Below are 12,998 nucleotides of genomic sequence, written 5' to 3' on the forward strand. Positions count from 1 at the left end.
GCCATCACATAAAAGCACCTCTGCTTTCTTAGAAGTTTGCACAGATTTAGTATTTCACAACAAACTTTGACAAACATCTAGAGATGCAGGGTGGAGAGCAACTTTTTAATTTTATTTGCACAATTTGACTTCTTTTGCACATTGGTTGTTTGTCAGTCTTTATTTACATCTAGTTTTTCATAAATTCCATTGCATTTCTTTATATCCTGCAAATGTGTGGAAGGACATTAACTTCAAGGTAACATATAATGACATACACTCATTAGCCATTTTATTAGGTACAGGAGTGGAACCCGGTGTGATCTTCTGCCGTTGTCAACCATCCACTGCAAGGTTCGACGTGATACACGTTCAGAGATGCTCTTTTGCACACCACTGTTGTAACGTGTGGATGCTTAAGTTACTGTTGCCTTCCTGTCAGATTGAACCAGTCCTGTCATTCTCCTCTGACCACTTTCATTAACAAGGCAATTTTTCCGACGGAACTGTCGTTCACTTGATGTCTTTTGTTTTTCACTCCATTCTCTGTAAACTCTAGAGACTGTTGTGTGAAAATCCCAGGAGATCAGCAGTTTCTGAGACAGTCAAACCACCCCGTCCGGCACCAACAATCGTTCCATGATCACAGTCACTTAGATCACATGTCTTCTCCATTCTGATGTTTGGTCTGAACAACAGTTGAAGCTCTTCACCACGTCTGCATGTTTTTATGAATTGAGTTGTTGTCCTGCGATTGGCTGATTAGATATTTACATTATTGTGTACCTAATAAAGTGGGTATTAAGTGTATGAACTTTGATCAAAAATTTACTTAGACTTTTGTGTAAAATCTCCATGAATCCATGGTGTCTTGGTCAATGCTTATCCTTAAGTCATTAGCAACAGGGACAGGCAGTATAGTCATTAACTGTGTGTGAGATTGCTGTGTGCAATTTTTTAGTTATGTTTTATACTTTACAGAAGCTGGGCCATGAAGCATATTTGCAAAGTCCTTAAATCAAAAGTTTTCTACAATAGTTCATGATTCAACTTAATATCAGAGAATTATACAGTATACAACCTAGATTCCTTACTCTTCACAGATATCCACAAAAAAAAGACCAAAAAAAACCCAAAGAATGAATGACAGAAAAAGGTTAGAACCCCAAAGCTCTCATTCCCCCCTCCCATGGGAAGCAGCAAAACCATCAACCCTAACCCCCTCCCCACAGTTGTTCCTGCAAAAGCACCAGCCCCAACCACCCACCATGTAAGTAACAGATCTAGAGTCCATCAAAAATCACTGTCTATCCCAGCAGTTCAACATCTCAATAGGCTCTCTCTCTCACTCTGGAGGGAGGGAGAGATATTGCTGCTGCTGCAGTGAGAGGGGAGGCTAACAGCTCACTGTTTCAATGTGACAATCTGCCACATCACTTGTTTGCGTTCCTTGACCCAAAAAACAGCAGACTCTCTCTCACCATTGAGAGTGAGAAAGACAGAGATTGCTCGAGTGCAGAGGCCTTCTTTAAGGAAAAAAATTCCAAACCTGTTGCATACCTGTGTAATTACCGAGGACTTGATTGGTCGGATTTTGCTCCATGCTCCAACTGGCTCACCGGACTTATCCCCTGGTGCTCCCTTCTCAGGGAGGGGAGGGAAAGCTTCCAGATATGTCGGGATATAAGCTTCGTCCTCTGGCACTCCACCTGCAAACAGACAGGTGACAACCATCAACAGGCATGAGCAGCACAGATAGGCACCGCACTTAAAAGGAAAGGGCATGGGGACCATTCTATTTAAAGTGCTTTGCTGCTCCCTCCCCACCCTCCATTGTGTGAGTGTGAATTTAAAACTCCTCCTTCATTCACACTTGGTATTTGCAGCCTCAATATTCCACACTCTTCTCACAAAGACCCAACTTGAGTTAAGCATTGGAAGTATGCAACACAGCTTGTTGAGGCTTTGGAGAGAGTGCAGGAGAGGTTTTTCAAAATGCTGCCTGGTTTAGAGGGCATGTGCTATCATGAGAATCTGGACAAACATGAATTCTTACCTCTGGAGAGGCAGAAGCTGAGGGAAGATATATTAGAGGTTTTTAAGATTATAAAAAGCATAGGTAGAGTAGACAGACAGTAATCTTTTTCCCAGGGTTGAAATGTCTTATACTAGAGGTCATGCATTTAAAGTGAGAGGGGGCAAGTTCAAAGAGAATGTGAGGGGCGAGATTTTTTTTAAACACAGAGAGTTGTGGGTTCCTGGAATGTGCTGCCTGGGGTGGTGGAAGAGGCAGATACATTAGGGACTTCTAAGAAATGTTTAGATAGGCACAGGACAATCAAAGAATATGGACATTGTGTAGGCAGAAGGGATTGGTTTAGTTGGCCATTTGATTACTCATTTAATTGGTTCGACACAGCATTGTGGGCTGATTGGCCTGTTCCTGTGCTGTATGTTCTATGTTCTACACCAGCAAATCTTCCCAAGGACAGGTATAAGAGCACTCCAGGACTGCCCACATTCTCACCATATCTCCTTCACTCCAGAGGTAAAGTGGTTCTTCTGGAATTAAGCTTCGAGAACGGAGCGACACACACAGATGCTACTCCACTGCATATTTGACATGACTGATGTGAATTCCAACTTAAAAGGTGATTGTACAGAAACAGTACAGTCAGTGCAGATTTTGGTGTGCTCTGATCCATACACATTACAGTGGGATCAGGACCTATGAGCTGGTATTTATTAGCCATCACTTATAGGAACTCTAAAGAGATGGAGTCCTGGGCTATGCCGCCAGGATTCACCTGTCAGAAGGTTATGGATATAAAGCAACACACACAAAATGTTGGAGGAACTTATCAATCCAGACAACATCTACGGAAAAGACTAAACAGTCGATGTTTCCGGCCATTACCCTTAATCAGGACTGGAAAGGAAGACAGAAGTCAGTGTAAGAAGGTGTGGGGAGGGGAGGAAGAAGTACAAGGTGGTAGGTGATAGGTAAACTTGGGAGGGGGAGGAGTGAAAGTAAAGAGCTGGGAGGTTAATTGGTGAAAGAGATAAAAAGGCTGGAGAAGGGGGATCTGATAGGAGAGGACTAAAGAGCACGAAAGTGGGAGGAGCACCAGAGGGAGGTGATAGGCAGGTAAGGAGATAAGGTGAGACAGGGAAAAAAGAATGGGGAATGGAAAATCAGATTCCCCCTTTTCCAGTCCTTTATCTCTTTCACCAATCATCATCCCAGCTTTTCACTTCATCCCTCCCCCATCACATGCCACCTCGTACAATCTGTCAACTAACTTCACTTGAAAATTCATCAATACATAGTTTTCCATGGGGCTTTCTATGCACAAATAAACAACTGCATTGCTTCTAATACTGCAGACCACACGTTAGAATTACTTAGCAGGCTTCAAAGGTACTTCAGGACATCCCAAAGATCCACAGGTCTGTAAAGCCTATCCCACACAACTCTGAAGCTCAATGCTTTGGATTTCAGGGCCCCATCACCCAGAACATGCTCTCTTCTCATCGCTACCATCAGGGATGAGGTACAGGAGGCTGAAGATCCACTCTCAAAGTTTTAGGAAGTTACTTCCTCCCCGCCATCAGATTTCTGAACAGTCCATGAACCAACCCATGAACACTAGCTCATTATTTTTGCTCTCTTATTACTTATTATTTTGTTACTACTTATTTTGATATATATAGATAAATGAGTATAAATAGACAGGTGTATGTATATTTATGTATTTCTTATTATAATATATAGTATATTTTATGTATTGTACTGTACTGCTTCTGCAAAACAACAAATCTCCAGAGGGGAAGGCCCTGAGTCCTCAGCTTTGCTTGTTGCTCGGCAGCCGGGGCAGGGTCACAGCGCTCGGCAGAGGATGGTGCTCAGTGCTCGGTGTCAGAGGGCTGGTCGGAGGCTCAAAGTTTTCGGATGGACTCAGAGTCCGCTGCGGTCGGGTGCTTCCAATGGTGCTGCATCGGCAAGTTTGCGGTGCTTGGAGATTCATGGCAGGGAGAGTTTCTCCCTTCTACCGTCTGCATGAGATAATGCGGCTATTGGGACTTAGAGACTTTTTTTTACCGTGCCCATGCTCTGCTCTTTAGCAAATTACAGTATTGTTTTGCACTGTTGTAACTATATGTTATAATTATGTTGTTTTGTCAGTTTTAGTCTTGGTTTGTCCTGTGTTTCTTGTGATATCATTCTGGAGGAACATTGTATCATTTTTTAATGCATGCATTTCTAAATGACAATAAACGAGGACTGAGTGTCCTCATAATCTCATCTAATCTAACTTCATGACAACACACAAAAAATGCTGGAGGAACTCAGCAGGTCAGGCAACTTCTATGGAAATGAGTAAACAGTCGACGTTTCAGGCCGAGATTCTTCTTCAGGACTGGAAATGAAGGGAGAAGAACCAGAATAAAAGGTGGGGGTAGGGGAAAGAGGAAAAGGGGGAAGGTGATAGGTGAAGCCAGGTGGGTGGGAAAGATCAAGGGCTGGTGAGGAAGGAATCTGATTGAAGGAGAGTGGACCATCGGAGAAAGGGAAGGAGGAGGGGACCCATGGGGAAATGATAGGCAGGTGAAAGAAGTAAGAGACCAGAGTGGGGAATAGAAGAAGAGGGGAGGAGGAGGGATTGTTTTTTTAAACCGGCAGGAGAAATCAATATTCATGCCATCAGGTTGGAGGCTACCCAGATGGAATATAAGGTTCTGCTCCTCCACCCTGGGGGTAGCCTCATCATTGCACAAGAGGAGGCTCTGGGCTGATATGACATATGTCAGTGATATTAAACCCAACTCTGGTTCTGAATCCAGTCACTAGCTCACACCTGGAGCTCCCAACAATACATAAATGATGCTTCATCATGAATGTATTTGTCACTTAAAGCCTTTAAGCGTGCTTCAGCAGTGGAAGATCCACAAGATCTTCAACCTCCCTTTCACTTGGAAGCACTGGGGATGAGAATGAGGATGGTGCTCATCAAGACATGTCACCTCAAGTACCAATGTTGCTCACTTTCTTTCTAAGGAATCCTAGCCACTTACCTCTGGTCTCCTGGTCTCCCAATCCACTACGATGCTCAGCAAAGCTTTCTGGTGTAAGCACAGCGACTGAGCTCATGGTTCCAAACCCAGATTTGACAGATTCCGATATTCCACTGAAATGGCAATTAAAGACCATGGCGTGAGCACAGGCCCAGCAGTATCTCACCGATGGAAACAGAATTAAGAAACAATTATTTTCTCATGGTTGGGGAATCATAAATTACACTGCAATGGTTTAAGATGACAGGGGAAATTTTTAATAGGAACCGGGGGAACTTCTTCATTCGGAGGATGGTCTGTAAATGGAACGAGCTGCCAGAGGAAGTGGTTGAAAAGGCTACATTAATAACATTTTGTGACACTCGTCTTCCTTACCTTTCTCCCGTGGTCCTCTTTCCTCTCCATCAGATTCCTCCTTCTTCAGCTCTGTTACTTTTCCACCTATCCCGCCACTGTCTGTAGGAATTTGTATGTCCTCCCTGTGATTGTGTGGGTTTCTTTTCGATGCTCCAATTTCCTCCCACAGTCCAAATATGTACCGGTTGGTAGGTTAATTGGTCATTGTAAATTATCCCGTAATTAGGCTGGGATTAAATGGGGGGGGGGGGGGTTGCTGGGCAATGCGGCTCGGAGGGCTGGAATGCCCAATTCCATGCTGTGTCTCTATAAATAAAATAACAAGCTTCTCACTTCATCTCCCTCCCCCAGCAACCGACCTTCACCGCCCCCATCACCTGGCTTCACTTTTCACCTTCTAACTCATACTCCTTCCCCTCCCCCCCACCTCCTTATTCCAGTTTCTTCCCCCTTCCTTTCCAGTCCTGATGAATAGTCTCAGTCTGAAATATCAACATTTTGTGTATGTTTAAAGACACTTGGACAGGTACAAGGATAGGAACCGTTTACAGCAGGGGTTCTCAACCTAGGGTCCACAGACCCCTTGCTTAATGGTACAGGTCCATGGTATTAAAATGATTGGGTACCCATGATTTAGAGGGATACAGACCGAATGGGACTAGCTTAGATGGGTTTCCTGGTTGGCATGGATCAGATGGGCCAAAGGGCCTGTTTCCATGTTGTATGACTCCACAGGCAGTATCAATTCTACAGATGTTGGAAATCCAGAGAAACGCATACAGATGCAGGTTAGGCAGCATCTGTGGAGGGGAATAAACAGTTAACATTGCATGTTGAAACTCTAAATCAGGACTGGAAAGGAAAGAGAAAGAAGACCACAATCGCCCATGTCGTATGTAGTAGGCAGCCACCGATCCCAGGAGATCATGGGTTTGTGCCTCTGGTGGACTGTGTTCTCTCCAGGGCGCAAGCCTGGGCGGGAAGATTTGAAGAACCGGCTGCTGCCCATGCAGCGGGATCCCCCTCTCCTCGTCACTGATGTAGTCCAAGGGATGGCAAGCGCCGATACAGTTTGGCACCAGTGTCATCGTAGAGGTTGCCAGAGTGAAGTTGTAAATAACATCAAACTGCCTTAGGGGCCCTGGCTCTGGACTTCTTCCTCAGGGTTTACTCCCAAAGCCTTTCCCTTGGGTTGGTATGGCCGCAAGGCAGTGGAGGTTTAAAACCAGAGTTTTCCTTCTCTCAGGCAGGCTGCTGTCCAAGGCTGACGAGCCCCACCTGCCCGAATACGTCATATGACACAGCACGTAATGACGATGAAGAAGATCTTATCAACTGTGATAGAGGGGTGCTAGGTATTGCCAAATTTCATGTGTGCATGGTGGGGGGGGGGGAATGGTCAGGAGGTTTGAGGTTGGAGATTTACTTAGAATTATATGCGTAGGAATGTACATGCAGTAGAAGTGAGAGGGGTGTTGTTAGGGGGTGTTCAGTGGGGGTAAGTAGGGTTAATTGAGTATTGCTTGGGGCTATGGGGTGTTGCTTAGTGTTAGGGGATTTGTTTAGGATTAGGAGGTGGGTTTAGGATTGGGGCAGTGTTTGGGGCTAGCAGTGTGGGTGGCTGGAGGGGGGACATGTTTGAGGCGAGGGGGTGCATTTAAAGTTAGGGGATACATTAGGGTTATGTAGCTATTAACTGCGCACTTCCTACATTACAAGTTGCTGCCATGCTCTTTAGGACAAACTGAGTTTGGTGAAGTCACCAGGTCCTTCTTTCTGTCACCAGTTCACCTTCCCAATTATTTTTGTTCTGACTCACTCAATCAACCACACTAAACTTACCTGCAAAATGGTCTAAAGCCAGATACGTCCGTCCTGAACAAGGCTACCGGTGTTGCTTCAGTGTGACTCTATGTCTTTGGTCCTGCAGGTAGCAAAAATAAAAGGGTGTCAGTACAACTCTTTCTCGCTCATAACACAGCTGTGTGGACATATTAAACACTTCTGGCAGATATCAGAGGGGAAAAAAGAAGTCAGGCAGTTCCCTCCCCAATAAAATGTGCACTTTACGTATTGCCTTCAATGTGGTAAGCAACTGTGTTCTGTTCTCAAGGAAGGTTTTGCATTACATCGCTATTAAATTGTCCAGCCAATATTTTACAAGAGCAGGCAGTAGTCAGCAGCTGAAGCTTCTATGCAGGTTACTAATGGCAACTTGGTTTCTGAATTTCCTCTACCTCCTGGTACCATTTGATTTACTGGCCCTACAAATGTCTAAGAGCAAAGTGAGCCTGTGATCATTTGCTGTGGATTTCAGTGCAGAACATCACAGATTATAGCTGAGAATGACATTCTGCTTCTCAGGAGAACATCAACCCTTCAACTAGATCATGGCGCCCCCAAAACCCATTTACCCTCCACAGTCCCATTTCTTTTAATGTCCCTATACTAATACATCAGGTGGTGGGGTGTAAGGAGGTGTAAGGCATTCCTTCCCTCCGCTATCCCGCAGGTCACCCTTGGGCAAGGTGTAGCACCTGCTTAGCCCTCCCCCCACCCTGATCAGAGTCACGTGAAGCCATGAGAGCAGGTGGTGGATGGTCGTATGAGCAGCCGGTGCATATCACAAGTCCTGGCTATGCATCCACTGACGCCAAGAGGACAATCTCTGAAGAGTACTGATAACGGCTGGGATCACCCGTCTTGTAAAGACACTGCCCAGAAGAAGGCAATGGCAAACCACTGCCGTAGAAAAATTTGCCAAGAACAATCATGGTCATGGAAAGACCATGATCACCCATGTCATACAACGCAGCACATCACCAACAAACAATACTAATACAAAGCTACAACTCAGAACCAACTATGGTATATCATATTAGCATCATGACAGCTACTTGAGAAGCTGCTTATCACTCCAGCAATCTCAGCCTCCAAGGTTGCATGTCAGGAGTTTGGAGGGGGGGCAGTGCTTCTGCTAGTGTAAGTGGGGGAATGGGAGGCTTTGGGGGTCTGATATTTCTATCATTCATTCTTTGGGGTTTCTGTTTTGTGGATGCCTGTGAAGAGTTAAGAATTTCAGGTTGTATATGGTATACATTCTCTGATATTAAATTGAACCACCTGATCCATTTTTGAACCCACATTGAAAGCCATGTGCATCAGTAGGCCGCTGGGAAGTGCCCCTGATGTGTAGATGTATGTTAGCATCTGGGGAGAGTTGATGAGAACATGGGGAGTATAGGGAACAGGGAAAATTATCGGGGAAAGGGATTGCTCTGTGAGTTTGAATAAATAGGTATGGCTGAATTGACCCACCTTTGGTTATCTCAGGATGATTTTTGAGCATTTGCTAGGTAACCTGCCATAAGGCATATGCCAAGACTCATTCACGATAGTGATATAATGCTCTAAATGAGCCTCCTCCTCAGCTGATGTTTCATGACTACAGCTCTGCCTTAAGTACCTTAGCTCCAAACAAACTCACCACTGAACTGCAGACCCTGGGAGTCAACACCTCCCTCTGCAACTGGATCTTCGACTTCCTGACAAACAATACGCAGTCAGTAAAGGATAGGCAGTAACCCCCTGCCACAATTATTCTAAACACTGGTGTTCCACCAGATTGTATCCTCAGCCCCTGGCTCTACTCCCCACACATTCACGACTGCACGGCCAAATTCTGCTCCAGCGATCTACGAGTTTGCAGATCACACCACTGTAGTGGACTACCTTTCAAATAATGAAGAATTGGAGTACAGGAAGGAATTAGAGGGCGTAGTAACGTTGTATTGACAACAACCTTTCCCTCCATGAGGAGATTTGGTATGTCACCAAAAAACTCGTAAATTTCTGCAGATGTACCATGGAGAGCACTCTAACTGTCTGCATTACCGTGTGGTATGTGGGTGGGGAGGGGAGAGACACTGCACAGGATCAAAGTAAGCTGCAGGGAGTTGTAAACCTAGATCCATCAAGCACATTAGTCTCCGTAGTACCCAGGACATCTTTAAGGAGCAGTGTCTCAAAAAGGAAGCATCCATCATTAAGGACCCCCATCACCCAGGTCATACTTGTTCTCATTGTTACCATCAGGAAGGAGGTACAGAAGCCTGAAGACACACACTCAACAATTCAGGAACAACTTCTTCCCCTCTGCCATCCAATTTCTGAATGAACATTGAACCCATGTACACTACCTTACGACTTATTTCTATTTTTGCACTACTTATTTAATTTAACTATTCAATGTATTTATATACTTACTGTAATTTCATATTTACTGAATATTCAATGTACTGCTGTCATCAAGACAACAAATTCCATGACGTGCGGATAAATTAAAGCTGATTCTGATTGTGAATGTCCACAAAACGAAAGGCCTGGTCATTAATTTCAGGAAGGGTGCATATGCTCCTGTCTACATTTGCAGTCTTGAGGTTTAAGAGTTTCAGATCTAAGGCGTGAATATCCCCAATAACTGGTCCTGACCCAACCGTGCAGAGGTGATCTCTCTACTTCCTCAGGAGCCTAAAGAAAGTTAGCATGTCCCCATGGCCACTTAAACATTTTTACTGGATGTATAACAGCTTGGTATGGTAACTGCTCTGCACACAATTGCAAGAAACAGCAGAAAGTTATGGACACAGCTTAGCACATCACAGGAACCAGCCTCCCCTGTATGGACCCTGTCTACAGTTCGCTGCTTCTGTGAAGCAGCCAGGATAATTAAAAACCCCACCCACCCCGACATTCTCCCTCCTCCCCTCTTCCACTAGGCAGAGGACATAAAAGCCTGAAAACATGTATCACCAGGCTTAAGGACAGCATCTACCCCAATGTTACAGAAGACAATTAAACCTTGACCTTACAATCTATCTTGTTATGATCTTGCACCCTATTGTTTACCTGCACTGTACTTTCTCTGTAGCTGTTACAGTTTATTCTGTTATTGTTTTACCTTGTTCCACCTCAATGCACTATATAATGATCTGAGCTATAAATAAGATATGAATAAGGTTGAAAGTGTGCAGAGAAAATTGACAAGGATGTTGCTGGATGTGAAGGACCTGAGTTATAAAGGAAGACTGAATAGGTTAGAACTTTATTCCTTAGAACATAGAAGATTGAGAGGAGATTTGTTACAAGTATACAAAATTATGAGAGGTATAGATAGGGTAAATGCAAACATGCTGTTCCCACTGAGGTTGGGTGGGACTACAACCAGAGGTCATGGGTTAACAGTAAAAAGTAAAAAGTTTAACAGGGATATGTGGGGAAACTTCTTCACTCAGAACATGAGTGTGTGGAACGAATTGCCAGTGTAAATGGTGCATGCGAGCTCAATTTCAATGTTTAAGAGAAGTTTGAATAGGTACATGGATGGTCCAGGTGCAGATCAATGACAGTAGGAAGTGTGAATGGTTTTGGCATGGATTAGATGGGCCAAAGGGCCTGCTTCTGTGCTGTACTTCTATATGACTTGTGAACAATATGCAAGACAAGCTTCTGACTGTGTCTTAGTACATGTGACAATAATAAACCAATTCCAATTTTCTATCTCATCTTATTAATAAACCCTTCTACTTGTGTAACGAGCATATAATGTTACCATAAGTAAATCCAATACTGCTCTTTTGGTGATACCAACCCTATTGTGAAGTATTCAAATTTCTGTTACACTCAACAAACTATATCTCATACCTAGCTCAAACCATCTACCAGCCCTAGTCCTTTCACTCTTAAAAATCTTGCCTATCATTCACATCTTGATGAAAAGCTCAATTGCACCCCCAGCTTCCACACAACCCCTCCAAGAGGACCACAACTTTGCCGTAGGGTTTGGAGGCTTGCGTGCCTCAATGACCCAGACAGCTATGTTGGCTGGAGTCAGGACTTTAAGCTTTGGCTCTTGGAGGATCACCCATGCCAAACTGTTCAAAGGGTAGAAGCCAGACTAAGAGTGATCCACCGGTCCTTCTGGTTCAGGGATTCAGCTCAGGGCTAACAAACCTGACAGGCAAAACAAAACTGTTACAGAAACAGCAATGAAGAATATTTCTACATCTGAGTGCGATGGTATTCCTGAGTCTGTACTTGGAACCTGTGTGACTGACAGTAGTGAAAACTAAGAAAAAGCTACTGACACGATGAAGGAAGCCCTGAACACCACCAGAGATGGAGGACCTTCATTGCTGCCCTGAATGCCAGTGGTGTAACAGGCAGTAAGCAAGTATTCACACAACCATAGAAGACATCCAGAAGCCATCTTTTCCAGATGCAGCAAGAAATCGCAGATAGCTATGGACGCAGCTCGGCATATCATAAAAACCAGCCAACATGTTAAACGGAAGCTCGCTGCTCTGAGAAAGTAGTCAACATAATCATGGTCATTCTCTCTTCTTCCCTCCACCCCCCAAATCGGGGAGAAACTCAAAGTTGAAAGTACATTTATTATCATTATGCATACTATATACAACCTTCAGATTCATCTACTTGCAGGCAGCCACAAAACCGTGGCCAGCACAGTAGTGCAGTGGTTAGCATAACGCTTTACAGTACCAGCTACCCAGGTTCAATTCCCGCCGCTGCCTGTAAGGAGTTTGTACGTCCTCCCCTTGACCGCGTGGGTTTCCTCCAGGTACTCCAGTTTCTTCCCACAGTCCAAAGATGTACCGGTTGGGTTGGTTAATTGGCCATTGTAAATTGTCCCATGATTAGGCTAGGATTAATTTAGGGGATTGCTGGATGGTGCAGCTCGAAGGGCCGGAAGGGCCTATTCCACACTGCATGTCGCTAGATAGATAAATAAATAAATAAACAAATAAAATAAAGAAACCCAACAGAAACAATTAAAGCAAAATACTGTCAAACAGCCAATGTGCAGAGAAAAAAATAGTGCAAACAATAAAAGAAAGCAAAGAGCGTTTAGAACCGAAGTTCACAAAAGTGAGTCCACAGACACGAAGCCAGCAGCCGATTCAGGGGCCCATTAGTTGCAAGCCACATCCTCAGGTCAGCACCAAGACAAGTAGTGCTGAACCACCTCCAGCCCTGACACCCTGACCTTTTCAATCACTTGAGAATGGATACCACCAGGCCCAAGAGCAGTTTCATTCTGCTGCTAAAAAAGACTGTCAAACAGACATAGGATAAAGATGAATACTTGATCTCTCAATCCACCTCACTGTGGCCCTTGCACTTTGCGTGTCTGCCTGCACCACACTTTCGCAGTAACAGTAACCCTATGTCCCGTACATTGTGTACCTCGATGTACTCATGTACACAACGTTCTATGTGGATGACATGCAAACAAGAGCTTTTCACTGTATCTCAAGTAATAAACCAATTTACTTGGACATAAGACTCTGAAATGGGTCTTGAACCCACAGCCTTCCCCCTTCTGTCCCTGGTCAGAACTGGTATCTAATGCTAAACTGGTTCTTTCTACAACAGAGCAGAACATCTGGTCTTGAGAGTGAGGAGGTGAGGGGTGAAATCTGCCTTCGTGTCCCCTCCGATATCTGCTCCAAGGCTTGAGTAGGCACTGACACAGGTTAGGGTAGCCTCACCTCACCTTTGCACCA

At 44.5% G+C, this 12,998-nt stretch overlaps 1 protein-coding gene across 5 annotated transcripts in view; it reads right to left on the reverse strand.

Annotated features, from left to right (window-relative positions):
- LOC140197842 (vigilin-like) overlaps positions 1 to 12,998 on the reverse strand; it is a 269,622-nt gene that overhangs the window by 138,547 nt on the left and 118,077 nt on the right. For 4 of the 5 annotated variants that reach the window (XM_072258336.1, XM_072258334.1, XM_072258337.1 and 1 more), the window contains 3 exons: positions 7,255 to 7,336; positions 5,056 to 5,168; positions 1,540 to 1,688 (listed from right to left, as the gene is read on the reverse strand). In XM_072258336.1, coding sequence (XP_072114437.1) covers positions 1,540 to 1,688; positions 5,056 to 5,131 — 225 coding nt within the window. In that variant the 5' untranslated portion in view covers positions 5,132 to 5,168; positions 7,255 to 7,336. Of the gene's footprint in view, positions 1 to 1,539; positions 1,689 to 5,055; positions 5,169 to 5,430; positions 5,725 to 7,254; positions 7,337 to 12,998 lie in introns of those variants that run through there. The other variant, XM_072258338.1, reaches the window with a different exon arrangement.

This window comes from Mobula birostris, chromosome 5 (genome assembly GCF_030028105.1).
Source record: "Mobula birostris isolate sMobBir1 chromosome 5, sMobBir1.hap1, whole genome shotgun sequence".
Taxonomy (NCBI): Eukaryota; Metazoa; Chordata; class Chondrichthyes; order Myliobatiformes; family Myliobatidae; genus Mobula; species Mobula birostris.